Here is a 27811-nt window from a genome sequence, read left to right on the forward strand (position 1 = left end):
GCTAGGGTGGCTTGGTCGGATTCCCTGACTAAAAATATTGATACCCTTGACAGGGACAGTATTTTATTGACTATAGAGCATTTCTATATATGCGAGATGCACAGAGGGATATTTGCACTCTGGCATCATGAATACACGCGATGTCCATAACTGCCAGAAGATGTTATGGACACGACAGTGGTCAGGTGATGCAGATTCCAAACGGCACAGTATGGCCGTATAAAGGAAGAGGACTTGTTTGGGGTCGGTCCATCGGACCTGGTGGTCACGGCAACTGCTGGAAAATCCACCGTTTTTTACCCTAAGTCACATCTCTGCAGAAAAAGACACCGTCTTTTCAGCCTCAGTCCTCTCGTCCCTATAAGATCATATCTGCCCAGGGATAGAGGAAAGGGAAGAAGACTGCAACAGGCAGCCTATTCCCAGGAACAGAAGCGTTCCACCGCGTCTGACAAGTTCTCAGCATGGCGCTGAGACCGTACAGGACCCCTGGATCCTACATGTAGTATCCCGGGGGTACAGATGGGAATGTCGAGACGTTTCCCCTTCGCAGGCTCCTGAAGTCTGCTTTACCAAGTCTCCCTCCGACAAGGAGGTAGTATGGGAAAAAATTCACAAGCTGTGTTCCCAGCAGGTGACAATTAAATTACCCCTCCTACTACAGAAAAGGGGTATTATTCCACACTATATTGTGGTACTGAAGCCAGAAGGCTAGGTGAGACTTATTCTAAAAAAATTTTTTTTGAACACTTACAAAGGTTCAAATTAAGATGAAGTCACTCAGAGCAGTGATAACGAACCAGGAAGAAGGGGACTATATAGTGTCCCGGGACATCAGGGATGCTTACCTCTATGTCCCAAATTTGCCCTTCTCACTAAGGGTACCTCAGGTTCGTGGTGCAGAACTGTCACTATCAGTTTCAGACGCTGCCGTTTGGATTGTCCACGGCACCCCGGGGTCTTTACCAAGGTAATGGCCGAATTGATGATTCTTCTTCGAAGAAAAGGCGTCTTAATTATCCCTTACTTGGACGATCTCCTGATAGGGGCATAGTCCAGGGAACAGTTGGAGGTCGGAGTAGCACTATCTCGGATACTGCTACAATCAGCACGGGTGGATTCTAAATATTCCAAAATCGCAGCTGATCCCGACGACACGTCTGCTGTGCCTAGGGATGATTCTGGACACAGTCCAGAAAAAGGTGTTTCTCCCGGAAGAGAAAGCCAGGGAGTTATCCGAGCAAGTCAGGAACCTCCTAAAAACAGTGCATCATTGCACAAGGGTCCTGGTAAAAATGGTGGCTTCCTACGAAGCAATTCCATTCGGCAGATTTCACGTAAGAACTTTTCAGTGGGATCTGCTGGACAAATGGTCCGGATCGCATCTTCAGATGCATCAGCGGATAACCCAATATCCAAGGACAAGGGTGTCTCTCCTGTGGTGGTTATAGAGTGCTCATCTTCTAGAGGGCCGCAGATTCGGCATTCAGGATTGGATGCTGGTAACCACGGAGCCCAGCCTGAGAGGCTGGGGAGCAGTCACACAAGGGAAAAATTTCCAGGGAGTGTGATCAAGTATGGAGACTTTTCTCCACATAAATATACTGGAGCTAAGGGTAAATTTATAATGCTCTAAGCTTAGCAAGACCTCTGCTTCAAGGTCAGCCGGTATTGATCCAGTGGGAAAAACATCACGGCAGTCGCCCACGTAAACAGACAGGGCGACACAAGAAGCAGGAGGGCAATGGCAGAAACTGCAAGGACTTTTCGCTGGGCGGAAAATCATGTGATAACACTGTCAGCAGTTTTTCATCCCGGGAATGGAAACTGGGAAGCAGACTTCCTCAGCACGACCTCCACCCGGGAGAGTGGAAACTTCATTGAGAAGTTTTTTCCACATGATTGTAAACCGTTGGGAAATACCAAAGGTGGACATGATGGCGTCCCGTCTGAACAAAAAACGGGACAGGTATTGCGCCAGGTCAAGGGACCCTCAGGCAATAGATGTGGACGTTCTGGTAACACCGTGGGTGTACCAGTCGGTGTATGTGTTCCCTCCTCTGCTTCTCATACCTAAGGTGCTGAGAATTATAAGACGTAGAGGAGTAAGAACTATACTCATGGCTCCGGATTGGCCAAGAAGGACTTGGTACCCGGAACTTCAAGAGATGCTTACAGAGGTCTTATGGCCTCTGCCGCTAAGAAGGGACTTGCTTCAGCAAGTACCATGTCTGTTCCAAGACTTACCGCAGCTGCGTTTGTCGGCATGGCGATGGAAAGCCGGATCCTAAGGGAAAAAAGGCATTCCGGAAGAGGTCATTCCTACCCTGGTCAAAGCCAGAAAGGAGGTGACCGCACAACATTATCACCACGTGTGGCGAAAATTTGTTGCGTGGTGTGAGGCCAGGAAGGCCCCACAAAGAAATTTCAACTCGGTCGTTTCCTGCATTTCCTGCAAACAGGAGTGTCTATGGGCCTCAAATTGGGGTCCATTAAGGTTCAAATTCGGCCCTGTAAATTTTCTTCCAGAAAGAATTGGCTTCAGTTCCTGAAGTCCAGAAGTTTGTCAAGGGAGTATTGCATATACAAACCCCTTTTTTGTGCCTCCAGTGGCACTGTGGGATCTCAACGTAGTTCTGGGATTTCTCAAATCACATTGGTTTAAAACCAGTCAAATATGTGGATTTGCAGCATCTCACATAAAAAGTGACCATGCTCTTGGCCCTGGCCTGGACCAGGCGAGTGTCAAATTGGTGGTTTTTTTCTCAAAAAAGCCCATATCTGTTTGTCCATTCGGACAGGGCAGAGCTGCGGACTCGTCCCCAGTTCTCTCCCTAAGGTGGTGTCAGTGTTTCACCTGAACCAGCTTATTGTGGTGCCTTGCACCTACTAGGGACTTGGAGGACTCCAAGTTGCTAGAAGTTGTCAGGGCCCTGAAAATATATTCCAGGACAGCTGGAGTCAGAAAATCTGACTCGCTGTTTATACTGTATGCACCCAACAAGTTGGGTGCGCCTGCTTCTAAGCAGTCGATTGCTCGTTGGATTTGTAACACAATTCAACTTGCACATTCTGAGGCAGGCCTGCCACAGTCTAAATCGGTTAAGGCCCATTCCACAAGGAAGGTGGGCTCATCTTGGGCGGCTGCCCGAGAGGTCTCGGCATTACAACTCTGCCGAGCAGCTACGTGGTCAGGGGAGAACACGTTTGTAAAATTCTACAAATTTGATATCCTGGCAAAAGAGGACCTGGAGTTCTCTCATTCGGTGCTGCAGAGTCATCCGCACTCTCCCGCCCGTTTGGGAGCTTTGGTATAATCCCCATGGTCCTTTCAGGAACCCCAGCATCCACTAGGACGATAGAGAAAATAAGAATTTACTTACCGATAATTCTATTTCTCGGAGTCCGTAGTGGATGCTGGGCGCCCATCCCAAGTGCGGATTATCTGCAATACTTGTACATAGTTACAAAAATCGGGTTATTATTGTTGTGAGCCATCTTTTCAGAGGCTCCGCTGTTATCATACTGTTAACTGGGTTTAGATCACAAGTTGTACGGTGTGATTGGTGTGGCTGGTATGAGTCTTACCCGGGATTCAAAATTCCTCCCTTATTGTGTACGCTCGTCCGGGCACAGTACCTAACTGGCTTGGAGGAGGGTCATAGGGGGAGGAGCCAGTGCACACCACCTGATCCTAAAGCTTTACTTTTTGTGCCCTGTCTCCTGCGGAGCCGCTATTCCCCATGGTCCTTTCAGGAACCCCAGCATCCACTACGGACTCCGAGAAATAGAATTATCGGTAAGTAAATTCTTATTTTTTCCTCAGTCGGTCGACACAGACACGGACACTGACTCCAGTGTCGACGGTGAAGAAACAAACGTATTTTCCTTTAGGGCCACACGTTACTTGTTAAGGGCAATGAAGGAGGTGTTACATATTTCTGATACTACAAGTACCACAAAAAAGGGTATTATGTGGGGTGTGGAAAAACTACCTATAGTTTTTCCTGAATCAGATAAATTAAATGAAGTGTGTGATGAGGCGCGGGGTTCCCCCGATAGAAAATTATTGGCGGTATACCCTTTCCCGCCAGAAGTTAGGGCGCGTTGGGAAACACCCCTTAGGGTGGATAAGGCGCTCACACGCTTATCAAAACAAGTGGCGGTACCGTCTCCAGATACGGCCGCCCTCAAGGAGCCAGCTGATAGGAGGCTGGAAAATATCCTAAAAAGTATATACACACATACTGGTGTTATACTGCGACCAGCGATCGCCTCAGCCTGGATGTGCAGCGCGGGGGTGGCTTGGTGGGATTCCCTGACTGAAAATATTGATACCCTTGACAGGGACAGTATTTTATTTACTATAGAGCATTTAAAGAATGCATTTCTATATATGCGAGATGCACAGAGGGATATTTGCACTCTGGCATCAAGAGTAAGTGCGATGTCCATATCTGCCAAAAGATGTTTATGGACACGACAGTGGTCAGGTGATGCAGATTCCAAACGGCACAAAGATGTATTGCCGTATAAAGGGGAGGAGTTATTTGGGGTCGGTCCATCGGACCTGGTGGCCACGGCAACTGCTGGGAAATCCACCGTTACCCTAAGTCACATCTATGCAGAAAAAGACACCGTCTTTTCAGCCTCAGTCCTTTCGTCCCCATAAGCATATCTGCCCAGGGATAGAGGAAAGGGAAGAAGACTGCAGCAGGCAGCCCATTCCCAGGAACAGAAGCCTTCCACCGCTTCTGCCAAGTTCTCAGCATGACGCTGGAGCCGTCCAGGACCCCTGGATCCTACAAGTAGTATCCCAGGGGTACAGATTGGAAAGTCGAGACGTTTCCCCTCGCAGGTTCCTGAAGTCTGCTTTACCAACGTCTCCCTCCGACAGGGAGCCAGTATTGGAAACAATTCACAAGCTGTATTCCCAGCAGGTGATAATCAAAGTACCCCTCCTACAACAAGGAAAGGGGTATTATTCCACACTATATTGTGGTACTGAAACCAGAAGGCTCGGTGAGACCTATTCTAAATCTGAAATATTTGAACACTTACAAAGGTTCAAATCAAGATGGAGTCACTCAGAGCAGTGATAGCGAACCAGGAAGAAGGGGACTATATGGTGTCCCGGGACATCAGGGATGCTTACCTCCATGTCCCAATTTGCCCTTCTCACCAAGGGTATCTCAGGTTCGTGGTACAGAACTGTCACTATCAGTTTCAGACGCTGCCGTTTGGATTGTCCACGGCACTCCGGGTCTTTACCAAGGTAATGCCTGAAATGATGATTCTTCTTCGAAGAAAATGGACGACCTCCTGATAAGAGCAAGGTCCAGAGAACAGTTGGAGGTCGGAGTAGCACTATCTCAAGTAGTTCTACGACAGCACGGGTGGATTCTAAATATTCCAAAACCGCAGTTGTTTCCGACGACACGTCTGCTGTTCCTAGGGATGATTCTGGACACAGTCCAGAAAAAGGTGTTTCTCCCGGAGGAGAAAGCCAGGGAGTTATCCGAGCTAGTCAGGAACCTCCTAAAACCAGGAAAAGTGTCGGTGCATCATTGCACAAGAGTCCTGGGAAAAATGGTGGCTTATTACGAAGCGATTCCATTCGGCAGATTCCACGCAAGAACTTTTCAGTGGTATCTGCTGGACAAATGGTCCGGATCGCATCTTCAGATGCATCGGCGGATAACCCTATCTCCAAGGACAAGGGTGTCTCTCCTGTGGTGGTTACAGAGTGCTCATCTTCTAGAGGGCCGCAGATTCGGCATTCAGGATTGGATGCTGGTGACCACGGAGGCCAGCCTGAGAGGCTGGGGAGCAGTCACACAGGGAAAAAATTTCCAGGGAGTGTGATCAAGTCTGGAGACTTTTCTCCACATAAATATACTGGAGCTAAGGGCAATTTATGATGCTCTAAGCTTAGCAAGACCTCTGCTTCAAGGTCAGCCGGTATTGATCCAGTGGGACAACATCACGGCAGTCGCCCACGTAAACAGACAGGGCGGCACAAGAAGCAGGAGGGCAATGGCAAAAACTGCAAGGATTTTTCGCTGGGCGGAAAATCATGTGATAGCACTGTCAGCAGTGTTCATTCCGGGAGTGGACAACTGGGAAGCAGACTTCCTCAGCAGGCACGACCTCCACCCGGGAGAGTGGGGACTTCATCGGGAAGTTTTCCACATGATTGTGAACCGTTGGGAAAGACCAAAGGTGTACATGATGGCGTCCAGCCTGAACAAAAAACTGGACAGGTATTGCGCCAGGTCAAGAGACTTTCAGGCAATAGCTGTGGACGTTCTGGTAACACCGTGGGCGTACCAGTCGGTGTATGTGTTTCCTCCTCTGCTTCTCATACCCAAGGTATTGAGAATTATAAGACGTAGAGGAGTAAGAACTATACTCGTGGCTCCGGATTGGCCAAGAAGGACTTGGTACCCGGAACTTCAAGAGATACTCAGAGGACTCATGACCTCTGCCGCTAAGAAGGGACTTACTTCAGCACGTACCATGTCTGTTCCAAGACTTACCGCGGCTGCGTTTGACGACATGGCGGTTGAACGCCGGATCCTAAGGGAAAAAGGCATTCCGGAAGAGGTCTTTCCTACCATGGTCAAAGCCAGGAAGGACGTGACCGCACAACATTATCACCACATGTGGCGAAAATATGTTGCGTGGTGTGAGGCCAGGAAGGCTCCGACGAAGAAATTTCAACTCGGTCGATTCCTGCATTTCCTGCAAACAGGAGTGTCTATGGACCTCAGATTGGGGTCCATTAAGGTTCAAATTTCGGCCCTGTCGATTTTCTTCCAGAAAGAATTGGCTTCAGTTCCTGAAGTCCAGAAGTTTGTCAAGGGAGTACTGCATATACAACCCCCTTTTGTGCCTCCAGTGGCACTGTGGGATCTCAACGTAGTGCTGGGATTCCTCAAATCACATTGGTTTAAACCGCTCAAATCTGTGGATTTGAAATATCTCACATGGAAAGTGACCATGATGTTGGCCCTGGCCTCGGCCAGGCGAGTGTCAGAATTGGCGGCTTTGTCTCACAAAAGCCCATATCTGATTGTCCATTCGGACAGGGCAGAGCTGCGGACTCGTCCCCAGTTTCTCCCTAAGGTGGTGTCAGCGTTTCACCTGAACCAGCTTATTGTGGTACCTGCGGCTACTAGGGACTTGGAGGACTCCAAGTTGCTAGATGTTGTCAGGGCCCTGAAAATATCGGTTTCCAGGACGGCTGGAGTCAGGAAAACTGACTTGCTGTTATCCTGTATGCACCCAACAAACTGGGTGCTCTTGCTTCTAAGCAGACGATTGCTAGTTGGATGTGTAGTACAATTTAGCTTGCACATTATGTGGCAGGCCTGCCACAGCCAAAATATGTAAATGCCCATTCCACAAGGAAGGTGGGCTCATCCTGGGCGGCTGCCCGAGGGGTCTCGGCATTACAACTCTGCCGAGCAACTACGTGGTCGGGGGGAGAACACGTTTGTAAAATTCTACAAATTTGATACCCTGGCTAAAGAGGACCTGGAGTTCTCTCATTCGGTGCTGCAGAGTCATCCGCACTCTCCCGCCCGTTTGGGAGCTTTGGTATAATCCCCATGGTCCTGACGGAGTCCCCAGCATCCACTAGGACGTTAGAGAAAATAAGATTTTACTTACCGATAAATCTATTTCTCGTAGTCCGTAGTGGATGCTGGGCGCCCATCCCAAGTGCGGATTGTCTGCAATACTTGTACATAGTTATTACAAAAAAATCGGGTTGTTATTGTTGTGAGCCGTCTGTTCAGAGGTTCCTACGTTGTCATACTGTTAACTGGGTTCAGATCACAAGTTGTACGGTGTGATTGGTGTGGCTGGTATGAGTCTTACCCGGGATTCAAAATCCTTCCTTATTGTGTACGCTCGTCCGGGCACAGTATCCTAACTGAGGCTTGGAGGAGGGTCATAGGGGGAGGAGCCAGTGCACACCACCTGATCCTAAAGCTTTATTTTTGTGCCCTGTCTCCTGCGGAGCCGCTAATCCCCATGGTCCTGACGGAGTCCCCAGCATCCACTACGGACTACGAGAAATAGATTTATCGGTAAGTAAAATCTTATTATTGCCAAAATAAATATATTTATGTTGGTGATATGTAGGTTAAGATTGTTATATTGTTTTACACATGTTACAGGTTATAACTTGTTGAATAGTGGATGCAGCCAAGTTTGCAAATTTGAACCATTAAACATGAAAATGTCCACAGAGAAGACCATCTTATTAAAAGGAAATAGTTCCAAAATAATACCGATCCTTCCACTGTACCTTCTAGCCATAGTGCAAGCATGTCAAAACTGAATAATGTTTTGTTTTTGTTTTTTTCATTTGTTTTATTGAAGTAATGAGTGTAACAATACATGGATACAAAAATCGTAACAATCTCACATGCACTTCGGATTGTCCAACCATAAATGATAACACTAATTGGCTCCTCAATTTTGAAGCGATTATCCGTATATATAATAAAAGAGAGATAAAAACAATACAATAGTGTGATATTGCAATCTAAAAAAAAAAAAAATTGTTAGCCTCCAACAGGCTAATACTAGAAGAAAAAAAGGTGTCAAAATTAGAGATGTGCACTTGAAATTTTTCGGGTTTTGGGTTCGGTTCCGCGGCCGTGTTTTGGGTTCGACCGCGTTTTGGCAAAACCTCACCGAATTTTTTTTGTTGGATTCGGGTGTTTTTTTCAAAAAACACTAAAACAGCTTAAATCATAGAATTTGGGGGTCATTTTGATCCCAAAGTATTATTAACCTCAAAAACCATAATTTCCACTCATTTTCAGTCTATTCTGAATACCTCACACCTCACAATATTATTTTTAGTACTAAAATTTGCACCGAGGTCGCTGGATGACTAAGCTAAGCGACCCTAGTGGCCGACACAAACACCTGGCCCATCTAGGAGTGGCACTGCAGTGTCACGCAGGATGGCCCTTCCAAAAAACCCTCCCCAAACAGCACATGACGCAAAGAAAAAAAGAGGCGCAATGAGGTAGCTGTGTGAGTAAGATAAGCGACCCTAGTGGCCGACACAAACACCGGGCCCATCTAGGAGTGGCACTGCAGTGTCACGCAGGATGGCCCTTCCAAAAAACACTCCCCAAACAGCACATGACGCAAATAAAAATGAAAGAAAAAAGAGGTGCAAGATGGAATTGTCCTTGGGCCCTCCCACCCACCCTTATGTTGTATAAACAGGACATGCACACTTTAACCAACCCATCATTTCAGTGACAGGGTCTGCCACACGACTGTGACTGAAATGACGGGTTGGTTTGGACCCCCACCTAAAAAGAAGCAATTAATCTCTCCTTGCACAAACTGGCTCTACAGAGGCAAGATGTCCACCTCATCATCATCCTCCGATATATCACCGTGTACATACCCCTCCTCACAGATTATCAATTCGTCCCCACTGGAATCCACCATCTCAGCTCCCTGTGTACTTTGTGGAGGCAATTGCTGCTGGTCAATGTCTCCACGGAGGAATTGATTATAATTCATTTTAATGAACATCATCTTCTCCACATTTTCTGGATGTAACCTCGTACGCCGATTGCTGACAAGGTGAGCGGCGGCACTAAACACTCTTTCGGAGTACACACTTGTGGGAGGGCAACTTAGGTAGAATAAAGCCAGTTTGTGCAAGGGCCTCCAAATTGCCTCTTTTTCCTGCCAGTATAAGTACGGACTGTGTGACGTGCCTACTTGGATGCGGTCACTCATATAATCCTCCACCATTCTTTCAATGGTGAGAGAATCATATGCAGTGACAGTAGACGACATGTCCGTAATCGTTGTCAGGTCCTTCAGTCCGGACCAGATGTCAGCATCAGCAGTCGCTCCAGACTGCCCTGCATCACCGCCAGCGGGTGGGCTCGGAATTCTGAGCCTTTTCCTCGCACCCCCAGTTGCGGGAGAATGTGAAGGAGGAGATGTTGACAGGTCGCGTTCCGCTTGACTTGACAATTTTCTCACCAGCAGGTCTTTGAACCCCAGCAGACTTGTGTCTGCCGGAAAGAGAGATCCAAGGTAGGCTTTAAATCTAGGATCGAGCATGGTGGCCAAAATGTAGTGCTCTGATTTCAACAGATTGACCACCCGTGAATCCTTGTTAAGCGAATTAAGGGCTCCATCCACAAGTCCCACATGCCTAGCGGAATCGCTCTGTGTTAGCTCCTCCTTCAATGTCTCCAGCTTCTTCTGCAAAAGCCTGATGAGGGGAATGACCTGACTCAGGCTGGCAGTGTCTGAACTGACTTCACGTGTGGCAAGTTCAAAGGGCATCAGAACCTTGCACAATGTTGAAATCATTCTCCATTGCGCTTGAGACAGGTGCATTCCACCTCCTATATCGTGCTGAATTGTATAGGCTTGAATGGCCTTTTGCTGCTCCTCCAACCTCTGAAGCATATAGAGGGTTGAATTCCACCTCGTTACCACTTCTTGCTTCAGATGATGGCAGGGCAGGTTCAGTTGTTTTTGGTGGTGCTCCAGTCTTCTGTACGTGGTGCCTGTACGTCGAAAGTGTCCCGCAATTCTTCTGGCCACGACAGCATCTCTTGCACACCCCTGTCGTTTTTAAAAAAATTCTGCACCACCAAATTCAAGGTATGTGCAAAACATGGGACGTGCTGGAATTTGCCCATATTTAATGCACACACAATATTGCTGGCGTTGTCCGATGCCACAAATCCACAGGAGAGTCCAATTGGGGTAAGCCATTCCGCGATGATCTTCCTCAGTTGCCGTAAGAGGTTTTCAGCTGTGTGCGTATTCTGGAAAGCGGTGATACAAAGCGTAGCCTGCCTAGGAAAGAGTTGGCGTTTGCGAGATGCTGCTACTGGTGCCGCCGCTGCTGTTCTTGCGGCGGGAGTCCATACATCTACCCAGTGGGCTGTCACAGTCATATAGTCCTGACCCTGCCCTGCTCCACTTGTCCACATGTCCGTGGTTAAGTGGACATTGGGTACAACTGCATTTTTTAGGACACTAGTGAGTCTTTTTCTGACGTCCGTGTACATTCTCGGTATCGCCTGCCTAGAGAAGTGGAACCTAGATGGTATTTGGTAACGGGGGCACACTGCCTCAATAAATTGTCTAGTTCCCTGTGAACTAACGGCGGATACCGGACGCACGTCTAACACCAACATAGTTGTCAAGGCCTCAGTTATCCGCTTTGCAGCAGGATGACTGCTGTGATATTTCATCTTCCTCGCAAAGGACTGTTGGACAGTCAATTGCTTACTGGAAGTAGTACAAGTGGGCTTACGACTTCCCCTCTGGGATGACGATCGACTCCCAGCAGCAACAACAGCAGCGCCAGCAGCAGTAGGCATTACACTCAAGGATGCATCGGAGGAATCCCTGGCAGGAGAGGACTCGTCAGAATTGCCAGTGACATGGCCTGCAGGACTATTGGCATTCCTGGGTAAGGAGGAAATTGACACTGAGGGAGTTGGTGGGGTGGTTTGCGTGAGCTTGGTTACAAGAGGAAGGGATTTACTGGTCAGTGGACTGCTTCCGCTGTCACCCAAAGTTTTTGAACTTGTCACTGACTTATTATGAATGCGCTGCAGGTGACGTATAAGGGAGGATGTTCCGAGGTGGTTAACGTCCTTACCCCTACTTATTACAGCTTGACAAAGGCAACACACGGCTTGACACCTGTTGTCCGCATTTCTGTTGAAATACTTCCACACCGAAGAGCTGATTTTTTTTGGTATTTTCACCAGGCATGTCAATGGCCATATTCCTCCCACGGACAACAGGTGTCTCCCCGGGTGCCTGACTTAAACAAACCACCTCACCATCAGAATCCTCCTGGTCAATTTCCTCCCCAGCGCCAGCAACACCCATATCCTCCTCATCCTGGTGTACTTCAACACTGACATCTTCAATCTGACTATCAGGAACTGGACTGCGGGTGCTCCTTCCAGCACTTGCAGGGGGCGTGCAAATGGTGGAAGGCGCATGCTCTTCACGTCCAGTGTTGGGAAGGTCAGGCATCGCAACCGACACAATTGGACTCCCCTTGTGGATTTGGGATTTCGAAGAACGCACAGTTCTTTGCGGTGCTTTTGCCAGCTTGAGTCTTTTCATTTTTCTAGCGAGAGGCTGAGTGCTTCCATCCTCATGTGAAGCTGAACTACTAGCCATGAACATAGGCCAGGGCCTCAGCCGTTCCTTGCCACTCCGTGTGGTAAATGGCATATTGGCAAGTTAACGCTTCTCCGACGACAATTTTATTTTAGGTTTTGGAGTCCTTTTTTTACTGATATTTGGTATTTTGGATTTTACATGCTCTGTACTATGACATTGGGCATCGGCCTTGGCAGACGACGTTGCTGGCATTTCATCGTCTCGGCCATGACTAGTGGCAGCAGCTTCAGCACGAGGTGGAAGTGGATCTTGATCTTTCCCTAATTTTGGAACCTCAACATTTTTGTTCTCCATATTTTAATAGGCACAACTAAAAGGCACTTCAGGTAAACAATGGAGATGGATGGATACTAGTATACTTATGGATGGACTGCCGAGTGCCGACACAAAGGTAGCTACAGCCGTGGACTACCGTACTGTGTCTGCTGATAATATAGACTGGATGATAATGAGATGAAATCAATATATATGTATATATAATATCACTAGTACTGCAGCCGGACAGGTATATATATTTATTATGTAATGACTGATGACGGACCTGCTGGACACTGTCAGCTCAGCAGCACCGCAGACTGCTACAGTAAGCTACTATAGTAGTATGTATAAAGAAGAAAGAAAAAAAAAAAAACAACCATGGGTAGGTGGTATACAATTATGGATGGACTGCCGAGTGCCGACATAGAGGTAGCTACAGCCGTGGACTAACGTACTGTGTCTGCTGATAATATAGACTGGATGATAATGAGATGAAATCAATATATATGTATATATAATATCACTAGTACTGCAGCCGGACAGGTATATATATTTATTATGTAATGACTGATGACGGACCTGCTGGACACTGTCAGCTCAGCAGCACCGCAGACTGCTACATTAAGCTACTATAGTAGTATGTATAAAGAAGAAAGAAAAAAAGAAAAAAACACGGGTAGGTGCTAGGTGGTATACAATATTATATATATATATTATATACAATTATATATATATATATATATATATATATATATATATATATATATATATATATATATATATATATATATATATTAAACTCATAAACTGGTGGTGATTATTAAACTGGTGGTCAGGTCACTGGTCACACTATCAGCAACTTGCAAGTAGTACTCCTGAGTCCTAAGCAGACAATCACAATATATATTATACTGGTGGTCAGTGTGGTCACAAACAATGGCAGTGTGGCTGGCACTCTGGCAGCAAAAGTGTGCACTGTACGTTATATGTACTCCTGAGTCCTGCTCTCAGACTCTAACTGCTCCCCACTGTCAGTGTCTCCCCCACAAGTCAGATAATACAGTCACACTATCTCTCTCTATCACTTCAGCAAGTACTAGTAGTAGTAGTACTCCTCCTAATGCTCCCCAAATTACTACTGTGTCTCTCTCTGTCTCACTCTCTTCTCGAATCTCTATAAACGGAGAGGACGCCAGCCACGTCCTCTCCCTATGAATCTCAATGCACGTGTGAAAAATGGCGGCGACGCGCGGCTCCTTATATAGAATCCGAGTCTCGCGATAGAATCCGAGCCTCGCGAGAATCCGACAGCGTGATGATGACGTTCGGGCGCGCTCGGGTTAACCGAGCAAGGCGGGAAGATCCGAGTCGCTCGGACCCGTGTAAAAAAACCTGAAGTTCGGGCGGGTTCGGATTCCGAGGAACCGAACCCGCTCATCTCTAGTCAAAATAGTCCGATCCAAGTTCCCTGATTTCGGTAGAACACCACACGTGTGCTGAAATGATGAGAGCTGTGCAACCCATTACATGTATGCTTACTTCAACAATATCAGTGTAAAGCACATAAAGGTTTCTTTGTAGTTTCTTCCTTTTAGCCACATAAATGGTGATAATGTATCATGTCCATCTCATATGTAAATAACGAGAAAAGGACCAAATTGTAATAATATACAATCAAACGAGACAGAATATATTTGAAATTAAAAACAAAGGGTAGCATGGCCGTACCATATAGATGAAATAATTAGAGACTGAAGAAGATGAAACCCGGGTTTATGCTTCAGTATATATATGGTTTGCAGCCTGTCATACCCTAATAAAATTAGGACACTTACTTCTACGCACTGCAGCATCTTTCTCAAGATAAGTGTCTGCTTAAGCAAACACTTTACCAGCCATGTGCTTTAGTAAAGATTATTTTTTGTTTTTATTCGTAATTATAACTGTATTTCGAATTTAAAGTGTCACATATTTTGCCGTATAGTCTGTGAAATTCTGTAATACAAATGTTACGCTCTACCTACGAACGGTTTTGCTTATATGGATCATGTTATAACAAAAGACCCGAGATGATGGCACTGTACAACTACTTTTGTTTTATTGTTTAAACAAAATGTGATACATTTGTGTTTTGTCTGTAAAATATTTTGCTGCAAGTTTGGTGACTTATTTTGTGTAACATTTCTGCTGATTTGGATTGCAGCGCCATAGGTTTGGACTTGTTTTGCTTATTGTTTATTGTTCAGTTGAGTAGTTACATATTTGCACCCAACATTGACGAATCAATGGGCAGAGCCAAAGGCATTTGAAAAGGTCTGCATGTGGTTCACCACATTTCCAACACTTATGAGAAGTTGAGAGGCCTGTCAAATAATCGGGATACGGTCATTAGGTTGACCACTATTGGTCGACATGCATTAGTTCGACATGGAAAAATGTCGATATGCGTTTTTTAAAAAAATGTTTACTTTTTCATACTTTATGATCCACATGGACTACGATTGGGAATAGTAACCTGTAAAGAGCGCAGCGGCAGTGGAGCGAGGCACCTTGCCAGAAGCATAGTGAGCCATGCGAGGGGACACGGTGCACTAATTGGGGTTCCCTGTCACTTTACGATGAAATCAACACCAAAAAAAGTAAAAAAAATACTCATGCCGACCGTTTTTCCATGTCAACATTCATGTCGACCTAATGACCATGTCGACCTACTGGCCTTGTCGACCTAATGACTGTCGACCTAAGCGTGGTTGACCTAATGACCCATATCCCCAAAAATCATCTATGTGGGGAAAGGTATATTCTGTGAAGTACATTAAAGAACATCACCTTATATCGCAAAGAGGAAAGCGTCTTATATGATTTTAAAATGAGCGTGCAACAGGTCGTATATCTCCAAGTTAGGAAGGTGTTTGCGCCAAGCTGCAAGACTTTTTTTTTTTTTTTTTTACACACTGAGTGGTCCAAGGTTATATGAAAGTGTTTATAAGCTATTGAGATTGCCCTTTTATTCAACTGTTCCTGTCCAAGTAACATATCAACTGGGTTCTTTCAATCTGCCGAGGAGAAAACTGAATTATGTTTTTACGTTGCTACCGGTCTACTGTGGAGAGGTCCAGCTGTAAACTTATCGCAGTGCCATAGTAACATCTTCTGTGGAGACTATCCTGCACTGTTTTTTTTTTAAGCCTCGTAGATACATGTGGGAAGCAGTGCCATCTTAATGTATGGGCACACTAGGCAGCTGCCCAGGGCCCCATGATTCTAAGTGCTTTTGTGCAGGGTCAGGCTACAATTGGGGGGGTGGGGGGGGGGGGGATTTGCCCCCTCCCAGGCTGGTGCCTCCGGAGCTTCTTGGGAGTCAGGTAGAAAATGCTGCCTGGCTGCTATGATTGTGAATTGTACGCAGTCAGAGCGGCCAGGCAACATTCTCTACCTGCCTGTCAGCATACAGCCAGACAGTGAATGGCTGTCGGCATGCTGATTGGTGGATGACTGATGCTATCCTTCAATCAGGGTGCTGACAGCCATTCACCTCATGGAAGCAAGCATGTGTAGAGACCGCTAGGGACTGCAGGATGGATAAGTTTTGATTTCTCTAACGTCCTAGTGGATGCTGGGAACTCCGTAAGGACCATGGGGAATAGCGGGCTCCGAAGGAGGCTGGGCACTCTAGAAAGATTTATGACTACCTGGTGTGCACTGGCTCCTCCCACTATGACCCTCCTCCAAGCCTCAGTTAGATTTCGTGCCCGGCCGAGGTTGGATGCACACTAGAGGCTCTCCTGAGCCCTTAGAAAGAAAGTATAGATTTAGGTTTTTTATTTTCAGTGAGACCTGCTGGCAACAGGCTCACTGCAGCGAGGGACTAAGGGGAGAAGAAGCGAACTCGCCTGCTTGCAGCCGGATTGGGCTTCTTAGGCTACTGGACACCATTAGCTCCAGAGGGATCGACCGCAGGCCCAGTCCTTGGTGTTCGGTCCCGGAGCCGCGCCGCCGTCCCCCTTACAGAGCCAGAAGCAAGAAGAGGTCCGGAAAAACGGCGGCAGAAGACATCAGTCTTCACCAAGGTAGCGCACAGCACTGCAGCTGTGCGCCATTGCTCCTCATACACACTTCATACTCCGGTCACTGAGGGTGCAGGGCGCTGGGGGGGGGCGCCCTGAGAAGCAATAATACCTTGGCTGGCAAAAACTCCACAATATATAGTCCCAGAGGCTATATATGTGGAAAATACCCCTGCCAGAATATGGAAAAAAGCGGGAGAATAGGCCGCGGAAAAGGGGCGGAGCTATCTCTTGCAGCACACTGGCGCCATTTCTCCTTCACAGATCCGCTGGAAGGAAGCTCCCTGGCTCTCCCCTGCAGTCTACACTAAAAAACAGGGTAAAAACAGAGAGGGGGGGCACTAAATTTAGGCGTAATATATATATTATATAAAAAAGCAGCTATAGGGGACATAACTCAGTTAGTCCCTGCATTATATAGCGCTCTGGTGTGTGCTGGCATACTCTCACTCTGTCCCCCCAAAGGGCTTTTGTGGGTCCTGTCCTCATTCGGAGCATTCCTTGTGTGTGTGCGGTGTGTCGGTACGGCTGTGTCGACATGTTTGATGAGGATAATGATGTGGAGGCGGAGCAGATGCCTTTAGAAGGGATGTCACCCCCTGCGGTGCAGACACCTGAGTGGATGGGCTTATGGAAAGTAATGAGTGCACGTATAGACTCCCTATATAAGAAAATCGACGACATGCCAAATGTGGGACAGCCGACTTCTCAGCTCGTGCCTGCCCAGGCGTCGCATGGGTCATCAGGGGCTCTAAAACGCCCGCTACCTCAAGCAGACCCAGATGTCGACACTGATACTGACACCAGTGTCGACGACGATGAGTCTAACCTGATGCCCACTAAGGCCATTCACTGCATGATTGAGGCAATGAAAGAGGTGTTACACATTTCTGATATAACTACAGGTACCACTAAAAAGGGTAATATGTTTGGAGAGAAAAAACTACCCGTAGTTTTTCCCCCATCAGATGAATTAAATGAAGTGTGTGAAGAAGCGTGGGCTTTCCCTGATAAAAAATTGGTAATTCCTAAGAAGGTACTAATGGCGTTCCCTTTCCCGCCAGAGGATAGGTCACGTTGGTAAAAACCCCCTAGAGTGGATAAAGCGCTCACACGTTTGTCTAAAAAGGTGGCACTACCGTCTCCGGATACGGCCGCCCTCAAGGAACCTGCTGATAGAAAGCAGGAGGCGATCCTGAAGTCTGTATATACACACACAGGCATTATACTTAGGCCAGCTATTGCGTCAGCTTGGATGTGCAGTGCTGCCGCTGCGTGGTCAGATAAACTGTCAGAAATATTGACACATTAGACAGAGACACGATCCTGTTAACCATAGACCATATAAAAGACTCAGTCTTATATATGAGAGATGCACAGAGGGAAATCTGCCGACTGGCATCTAAAGTAAGTGCATTGTCCATTTCTGATAGGAGAGGCTTATGGACTCGCCAGTGGACAGGAGATGCGGATTCAAAAAAGCACATGGAAGTGTTACCATATAAGGGTGAGGAATTATTTGGGGATGGTCTCTCGGACCTAGTTTCCACAGCAACGTCTGGGAAGTCAGCATTTTTACCCCATGTCCCCTCACAGCCTAAGAAGGCGCCGTTTTATCAGGTTCAGTCCTTTCTGACCCAGAAAAACAGGCGTGGAAAAGGCGGGTCCTTTCTGTCCAGAGGCAGAGGTAGGGGAAAAAGGCTGCAACAAACAGCAGGTTCCCAGGAGCAAAAGTCCTCCCCCGCTTCTTCCAAGTCCGCCGCATGACGGTGGGGCTCCACAGGCGGAGCCAGGTACAGTGGGGGGTCGCTTCAAAAATTTCAGCGATCAGTGGGTTCGCTCACAGGTGGATCCCTGGATCCTGCAAATAGTATCTCAGGGGTACAAGCTGGAATTCGAGGCGTCCCCACCCCACCGGTTCCTAAAATCTGCCTTGCCGATTGCTCCCTCAGACAGGGAGGCGGTGCTAGCGGCAATTCACAAGCTGTATTCCCAGCAGGTGATAATCAAGGTACCCCTACTTCAACAAGGCCGGGGTTATTATTCCACACTATTTGTGGTACCGAAACCGGACGGTTCGTTGAGACCCATTCTAAATTTGAAATCCTTGAACACGTACATAAAGAAATTCAGGTTCAAGATGGAATCGCTCAGGGCGGTTATTGCAAGCCTGGACGAGGGGGATTACATGGTATCCCTGGACATCAAGGATGCTTACCTACATGTCCCCATTTACCATCCTCACCAGGAGTACCTCAGATTTGTGGTACAGGATTGCCATTACCAATTCCAGACGCTGCCGTTTGGACTGTCCACGGCACCGAGGGTATTTACCAAGGTTATGGCGGAAATGATGATACTCCTTCGAAGAAAGGGAGTTTTAATTTTCCCGTACTTGGACGATCTCATAATAAAAGCGAGGTCCAAGGAACAGTTGTTGGTGGGAGTAGCACTGTCTCAGGAGGTGCTGCACCAGCACGGCTGGATTCTGAATATCCCAAAGTCACAGCTGGTTCCGACGACACGGCTACTGTTCCTGGGTATGATTCTGGATACAGTCCAGAAGAAAGTGTTTCTCCCGGAGGAGAAAGCCAGGGAGTTGTCATCTCTAGTCAGAGACCTCCTGAAACCAAAACAAGTATCAGTGCATCGCTGCACACGGGTCCTGGGGAAGATGGTGGCTTCTTACGAAGCAATTCCCTTCGGCAGGTTCCATGCCAGAATCTTTCAGTGGGACCTGTTGGACCAGTGGTCCGGATCGCATCTTCAGATGCATCGCTTAATAACCCTGTCTCCAAGAACCAGGGTGTCTCTACTGTGGTGGCTGCAGAGTGCCCATCTTCTAGAGGGCCGCAGGTTCGGAATACAGGACTGGGTCCTGGTGACCACGGATGCCAGCCTTCGAGGCTGGGGGGCAGTCATACAGGGAAGAAACTTCCAAGGACTATGGTCGAGTCAGGAGACTTCCCTTCACATAAATATTCTGGAACTAAGGGCCATCTACAATGCCCTAAGTCGAACAAAAGCCCTGCTCCTACACCAGCCGGTGCTGATCCAGTCAGACAACATCACGGCAGTCGCCCATGTAAATCGACAGGGCGGCACAAGAAGCAGGATGGCGATGGCAGAAGCCACAAGAATTCTCCGATGGGCGGAGAATCATGTACTAGCACTGTCAGCAGTGTTCATTCCGGGAGTGGACAACTGGGAAGCAGACTTCCTCAGCAGACACGACCTCCACCCGGGAGAGTGGGGACTTCACCCAGAAGTCTTCCAGATGCTGGTAAACCGTTGGGAAAAACCACAGGTGGACATGATGGCGTCCCGTCTCAACAAAAAGTTAAAAAGATATTGCGCCAGGTCAAGGGACCCTCAGGCGATAGCTGTGGACGCTCTAGTGACACCGTGGGTGTACCAGTCGGTTTATGTGTTCCCTCCTCTGCCTCTCATTCCAAAGGTATTGAGAATAATAAGAAAGCGAGGAGTAAACACAATTCTCGTGGTTCCGGATTGGCCAAGACGAGCGTGGTACCCGGAACTTCAAGAGATGCTCTCAGAGGACCCGTGGCCTCTACCGCTCAGACAGGACCTGATACAGCAGGGGCCCTGTCTGTTCCAAGACTTACCGCGGCTGCGTTTGACGGCATGGTGGTTGAACACCGGATTCTAAAGGAAAAGGGTATTCCGGAAGAAGTAATTCCTACGCTTATTAAGGCCAGGAAAGATGTTACGGCAACGCATTATCACCGCATATGGCGAAAATATGTTGCATGGTGCGAGGCCAATAAGGCCCCAACAGAGGAATTTCAACTATGTCGATTTCTGCATTTCCTGCAAGCAGGAGTGGATATGGGCCTAAAACTAGGCTCCATTAAAGTACAGATCTCGGCTCTGTCGATTTTCTTTCAAAAAGAACTAGCTTCAGTACCTGAAGTTCAGACTTTTGTAAAAGGAGTGCTGCATATTCAGCCCCCGTTTGTGCCTCCTGTGGCACCTTGGGATCTCAACGTGATGTTGAGTTTCTTAAAATCACATTGGTTTGAGCCACTAAAAACCGTGGATCTGAAATATCTCACGTGGAAAGTGGTCATGTTATTAGCCTTGGCTTCAGCCAGGCGAGTGTTAGAATTAGCGGCTTTATCATGTAAAAGCCCTTATCTGATTTTCCATATGGATAGGGCAGAGTTGAGGACTCGTCCCCAATTTCTCCCTAAGGTGGTGTCAGCGTTTCACCTGAACCAGCCTATTGTGGTGCCGGCGGCTACTAGTGAATTGGAGGAGTTGCTAGACGTTGTCAGGGCCCTGAAAATATGTTTCCAGGACGGCTGGAGTCAGGAAAACTGACTCGTTGTTTATTCTGTATGCACCCAACAAGCTGGGTGCTCCTGCTTCTAAGTAGTCTATTGCTCGCTGGATTTGTAGTAGAATTCAGCTTGCACATTCTGTGGCAGGCATACCACAGCCAAAATCTGTAAATGCCCATTCCACAAGGAAGGTGGGCTCATCTTGGGCGGCTGCCCGAGGGATCTCGGCTTTACAACTTTGCCGAGCAGCTACTTGGTCAGGGGCAAACACGTTTGCAAAATTCTACAAATTTGATACCCTGGCTGAGGAGGACCTGGAGTTCTCTCATTCGGTGCTACAGAGTCATCCGCACTCTCCCGCCCGTTTGGGAGCTTTGGTATAATCCCCATGGTCCTTACGGAGTTCCCAGCATCCACTAGGACGTTAGAGAAAATAAGAATTTACTCACCGGTAATTCTATTTCTCGTAGTCCGTAGTGGATGCTGGGCGCCCATCCCAAGTGCGGATTGTCTGCAATACTTGTACATAGTTACTGTTAACTAAAGGGTTATTGTTGAGCCATCTGTTGAGAGGCTCAGTTGTTTTCATACTGTCAAACTGGATATAGTATCACGAGTTGTACGGTGTGATTGGTGTGGCTGGTAAGAGTCTTACCCGGGATTCTAAATCCTTCCTTATTATGTCTGCTCGTCCGGGCACAGTGTCCTAACTGAGGCTTGGAGGAGGGTCATAGTGGGAGGAGCCAGTGCACACCAGGTAGTCATAAATCTTTCTAGAGTGCCCAGCCTCCTTCGGAGCCCGCTATTCTCCATGGTCCTTACGGAGTTCCCAGCATCCACTACGGACTACGAGAAATAGAATTACCGGTGAGTAAATTCTTATTTTTTTCTTTTTTGAATGGCTGGATAGGGGCCCCAGTACTGTTAAGAGGGCCCCGGAGGGGAGGAGGAGGGAATCTTCTAGTTATTTTGTTGGTAGACTCAAATGGAGAAATTTAAGCATCCTTGGTTCCTAGTTTAAGTGACATAGTATACTTTACTAGGTGATTCATCGCACCCTACAGGCGCTCTTCACACCGTCATAAGGGGATACGCCCACTTAACCCTTGCACGCCCTTATGGCATGCAATAGTTTCATTATATGGAGTATTACCTCCAATCATAATTGTGCGAGTGGTTAAATATTGCATGGACAAAGGGCGTGCAATGGTTAAGGGATCATAGTCCCTTGCAACGGCGTGATCAGCGCACGCAGGGCCTGATGACTCGCCTAGTAGGTGCTGTGGTTGGGGGAGTGGCGGGATGGGGGAGACACGGAGGGGGTCCGGGGGTGCCTCAAGTGGTGGAGGGGGTCCGTGGGTGGGGCGGGGGTCCGGGGCCACCGTGGGTGGGGGAGGGGTGGGTGCTGCGGGTGGGGGAGGGGGTCCGGAGCCACCGTGGGGGGTGCTGCGGATGGGGCCCGGAGGTACAGCGAGTGAGGGAGGGGCAGGTAATGCTTCTCCTCCTGGAAGCAGCTAATCTGCTGTCATCCCTTTGGCAGTGGCTCTCCCGGAGACTCGACAGCAGCCAAGCAAACAGTCACTATTGTTGGCGCCGGTGTCCCAACGCGCCGCATTACAGTGAAGAAGATACACTCAATAAACTACAGCTCCCAGCAGCCCTTAGCGCCGGAATGCTCCTGCCCTAGGGACTGCTGGGGGCTGTAGTTTATTTAGTGCGTCTACTTCCCTGTAATGCGACTCGTTGGGACACCGGCGCTAACAATAATGACTGGCTGGCAGAACTGACTGACTCGCTGAATCAATGTAAAAGTTGAGAGTGCTGTGCAGTGTCAGTGACACTGCACACGCACTGCACTGCACAGCACTGTCAACTTTTACATTGATTCAGCATCCAGACATTACCCCCCGTGATATCACCCACTCTATCCGTTACTTTAGCCATCTTGGAGCTTGCAGGCCAGGTGCTGTGTTGCGGAGTTAGGTCCTCTGGGGATCTGGGTGCGGCTGTGGCAGGGAGGCACTTCTGTGACATCACGCGCAGAGGAGGCTCCGGGGCTCAGAGAGTATGCGGCGCAGAGAGGGCTATGAAAGCCTTCCGCCGCGCCGCTTTCATACACATCTATGCCGGTGGCCGCAGAAGCTTTTGTTGCACCTGCGCCACGGCTAGGGAGTGGGGATTGTTGATGCCGGAGGGGGCAGGCGGACTGGCATCAGGACATAGGACGCTGCAGTAAAAGGATTTTTTTTTTTCCTGTCTACAGCGCAGAGGCTTGCTTTATACCCTCCAACTTTACCTTTTTGGCAGGTACAGTACCTTTTTTTTATGGTCTATACCGATTTCTGGCTCTCCAAACTTCATTTGAAAGTATACGAAAAGGGGAGTGGCCACGCTCCCTTTTCGAATTTGTACAGATTTTTATGTGTAAATTGTTGGATGTTTTCTCACCTGGAGAGGTTTCCCAGATCCTTCAGTTTTCATTTATTTTTCAGTATGTCCTGTAAAATTGTAATGTCTTTATCTCCCTATTATGTTTTATGTAATGTATTTCAGTGATATTCCACATCAGCAATGAGCGTGCCAATTCCTTGTATGTCTTTTCTGACCTCACTAATTAACAAAAAAGGTTTGAAGTGTTTCAGCCGCAAGGCATGACATCGCCTGGGCCTTACCATGGCCAAGTCCTCTTTCCTGTCCCACATGTAGAAAAAGGCAGCTGAAGTGTTAATGTCAGGCTCTGTGCCAGTGTATGGGTGTAAAAACGCAATTCAAAAATAAATAAATATATATATATATATATATATATATATATATATATATATATATATATATATATACAGAGCAAGTTCAGGCGGCACTCCACGGATTTTCAACACCAAAAAAGACAGCTACACAGGCTTGAATGTCAACGTTTCAGGTGCTGTTTAATCACACCTTTCGTCACCTGAAACGTTGACATTCAAGCCTGTGTAGCTGTCTTTTTTGGTGTTGAAAATCCGTGGAGTGCCGCCTGAACTTGCTCTGTGTATCTGCTCTGTTTGGACCGAGGGAGGGCACCCAGGTATTTAATTAAGGTATTTGGAGTGCCGGTCATACTGGAATTATATATATATATATATATATTATAATTTTTTTTTTGTAAAGCATAGCACTGCGGCAACTGGCTGAATCCTGCGGCATTGCAGTGGTTAGTTCCCCCAACCCTATTGCCATTGTGTATGACAAATGAGACTTGTCCAGTCTTTTCTATATTTGCACTTTGCATGCTTTGACATGAAGAGTGCAATGAAAATGGGAGAAGTCTTTACACTGCCACTGTACATATACAACATACTTATCAGTTGTTAGTATGAGATTTTTGTACAGGCTGAATATGGTTATAATAAACCGGTCCTATAATTTTATCTCTTATGTGGTGATTTCTGACACCTTTTTCTTCAAACTCAGTTTCTTGAACATATGATGCCTTTTGCCCTCATATCTATTAAATGTCTGTTAATTAAATGACTAAAGGTACACACACTCTTGCCGAGAAAATGAGCGACGTCGCCCATTTTCACCCTTCCTGAGCGAGGTCGCTCACTTTCTCGGCAAGTGTGTATGCCGCTGAGAGATGCGTGGCCCGGTGGGTCTTGAACGACCCTCGCTGCCGGCCGTGCAGGCATCTCAATTTGGACCGTCACCCAAGAGCTGATAACCCGGCCGCTGCATGACGTCACTCAGCGATATGGTCATCATATCTCTCCGTGTGACCATCCCGGCCCGGGAGGGGAAACACTGGGCGACGTCCCTCATAGAGCACCTTAAAAGTTGATTCAATCTGGTTGTATTCACAAACAAATTTGTGAAATATTCCATTCCACCTATAACAAGTGCAATGAAACCACTTTTTTTTTATTTTTATTTTTTTTATTATATTATACCAAATGATATGTATTATTGAGTGGAATATTATACATTAAATAACTGCAAGTATTTATAATTTATTTTTCCAAGCAATGTCATGTTAACACCAAACAATAATTTCTTACCGTTATTCATATTATTATTACTTTGTGTTTTGTGTTACTTTTAAGTGTTCGCATAGTGAAAGCTATTGTTTTCAGATTTTGGCTACGGCACTTGGCTTTTGTGCTCTGCAGGGGTCTTCAGTAGATCGCAGCTCTGAAGATTGGTGCACGTGCTAAATACACAGATCCTCCAGTGATTACCATTTAACTGTATCATACACTTAAATATTGTTTGTGGATTTCACAAGTTACCTTTTGCTTTGTGATTAAATTATGAGCATTGGGTTTTTTTTTTGTGTGAGAGAAATCTGTTTATGACTAATATGTATGATTTTCTTGCAGGCCAAAAAAGTCAAGTCAGACTCCCTCCCCTCTTCCAGGCAGCGGGAAAACCCTGTCAATTCTTCACAAGCAAAAACTTCCAACCGCAGAACAAAAACTATATACACACCCCTTGAGGAGCAGTATATGGAAATTAAAAAGCAGCACAAGGATGCAGTTCTATGTGTTGAATGTGGATACAAGTATAGGTTCTTTGGAGAAGATGCAGAGGTTAGTGATTTATATAATGTTTATGGATTCTATTTTTTTTTATGTATTCATTTTATAATGAACAGTTTTGAAATGTGTGAAACGTAAACATAAGAAATTAATTTTCTCTTTTTGGAGCACCAGTTTGGTTACTAATGTTAGACAAACTAGGGGAAAACCCATGATTTTCACACATCATTTAGCACCTTTCTGTATATTATTCTTTGTACAAATTCAGCTTAATGTCCTGAAGCTGTCCCAATTGCAAGAGGAAGTGCTGACATCTAAAGGAGATCAATCATTAAAATAATAAAAATAAATAATAAATCTGTGACACAACTACACATATTGTAGAGTTGTGTACGAAATCTCGGCAGTCACTATACTGACAACGTCATCCAGATGGGCAAAATCACGATATAGCCTAACCCTATACCCCCCAGCCTAACGCTAACACCCCGGTCCCCCCCAGACTACTGCTAATCCTCCCCCTAGTGCCTAACACTACAGGGCAGTACTGACGGGAGAGATGTGTGCTGAGCGATCTTAGCACACATCTCTCCCCCCGCTCAGCACAGCGCAATGTGCTGAGTGAGGGGGAACGACGACGGGGGCCGCTCACTTTACACAGCGGTGAAGTGAGTGGCCTGCTAGATTGAGTCTGCATGAAGGCTCAATCTAGCACCGCGCATCGCTATAGCTGGGGGGCATACACACAACAGATCCGTGCTTAAAATCTAAGCAATCTAGTCAGATTGCTTAGATTTTAAACACGGATCTCTCCGTGTGTACCCCCCTTAACCATGTCCTCTGTACTTATCTTCAGGATCTGTCTGGATGCTGACTGTTGCGATCCCGGTGTCAGTATACAAAAATAATTACTCTCCTGCGCTAAATTAGAAGATATATATGATATGGCTGACAATAATATCAAAACTTCTATTTATTTAGTATAATAAAGATTTTTTATTCATAAATGAAGAAATACAACAATAAAAAGCAAGACCGGTCTTAATATCATTAATAACATTTGAATAAAAGAGTAAATATATATTTTTCGTTCTACACTAAAAGGAGGTGGATTTAAGCATAATCTGTGCACAGAATTAGATAGACTGTCTCTGTAAATATACAACTCAGTCCATATAAAAAGTCAATGGTTAACTCGTAGCAGCTGCCAGTAGAACCCGTATAATGATTCAGTATCTGCAATTTGTTACTTTATATCATAGTTCTTTCACAAATGTAACCATCCAATATAACACATTTGGCTGTGTGAGAGCCGTTCCCAGCAGAATCTTACGTGAGGCTATGCAGTCAGCAGAGCGAGGATCCCAGTAACTACCACGGTGGTTTCTGGCTGTAGGGAGAGCGGCACCTGAACTGGCGCCTGCCCTGATGTATTATGTGCGGCTTTTATGCTCCCCGGATCCACACCTCTACGTGCCGTTTGCAGGCACCGCTGGGCGGCTTCTTTCCTCCCGGCAATCATACTTAGCGACAACGGAGGATAAAGACATGATATAAAGTACGGGTCCAAATCCAAAACTTCTTACGCGTTTCGCTCCTCCTACAGGGGCTTTATCAAAGAATGATTTCAAACAATTCCAGGACCCTTTTTATAGGAATGATGTTAAATCCTATTGGTGCATCCAATGTTAAATATACAACACCTGTTGTTATACTTGCTTAGCCACCTCCTAGTCCAACCTCCTTAATTAGACCTACACAGGTTTCCATACACCCAGTCTATAATGGGTGTATACAAATTTTTCTATAAATAAATACAAAAATGAATCAATATACTATAATGCATCTATCCAAAAATGTATATCTCAATGCCCGCTCTGTCTCTAATCTCCGCTAACATACATAGAAAATTCTTCAATAATAATTAATAGAAAAAGATAAGGAACATATAAAAATAATTCTATTTGTTATTGAAAATAAAAAATTTTTCCATCCTAACAGCGAATCGAACCAGCTACCTCATCCTTCATATACCATTACACTACCATTACTCCATCAATATTTCTCAATGTTATTTGATCTCTATCCTACCTATATAGAGTGTACTTCCATCATCTTAATATTATATAAATATATTGTAGTACATATTTTTTAAGAACTTATATATCATTTGGTTCCTAATTTAATACAAATCAATATACATTCCTATAGGACATTAATAAAAAAATGCACAAAATCAAATAAATCATATCTTCCCACGCTACGGACTGAACTCTAAACCTATCCCTTCACAGTCGGTTAATCTACAACTCCTCTATCCTCTACTCTCTATAGATCCAGAAGGATATCAAACCTTATCAATACGATTCAGATTATTCACTTATATACTTTATGGTTATTCAACTATAATCCCAGGTTATCCAAACTATCATACCTCGAGCTTAATGGATCA

General features: G+C 46.3%; 1 protein-coding gene across 3 annotated transcripts in view; it reads left to right on the forward strand.

Annotated features, from left to right (window-relative positions):
- The window catches only part of MSH3 (mutS homolog 3), a 534775-nt gene that overhangs the window by 20493 nt on the left and 486471 nt on the right, over window positions 1-27811 (forward strand). For all 3 annotated transcript variants that reach the window (XM_063963915.1, XM_063963914.1, XM_063963916.1), the window contains exon 4: window positions 25201-25410. In XM_063963915.1, coding sequence (XP_063819985.1) covers window positions 25201-25410 — 210 coding nt within the window. The remainder of the gene's footprint in view (window positions 1-25200; window positions 25411-27811) is intronic.

Source organism: Pseudophryne corroboree, chromosome 1 (assembly GCF_028390025.1).
Source record: "Pseudophryne corroboree isolate aPseCor3 chromosome 1, aPseCor3.hap2, whole genome shotgun sequence".
Lineage (NCBI taxonomy): Eukaryota > Metazoa > Chordata > Amphibia > Anura > Myobatrachidae > Pseudophryne > Pseudophryne corroboree.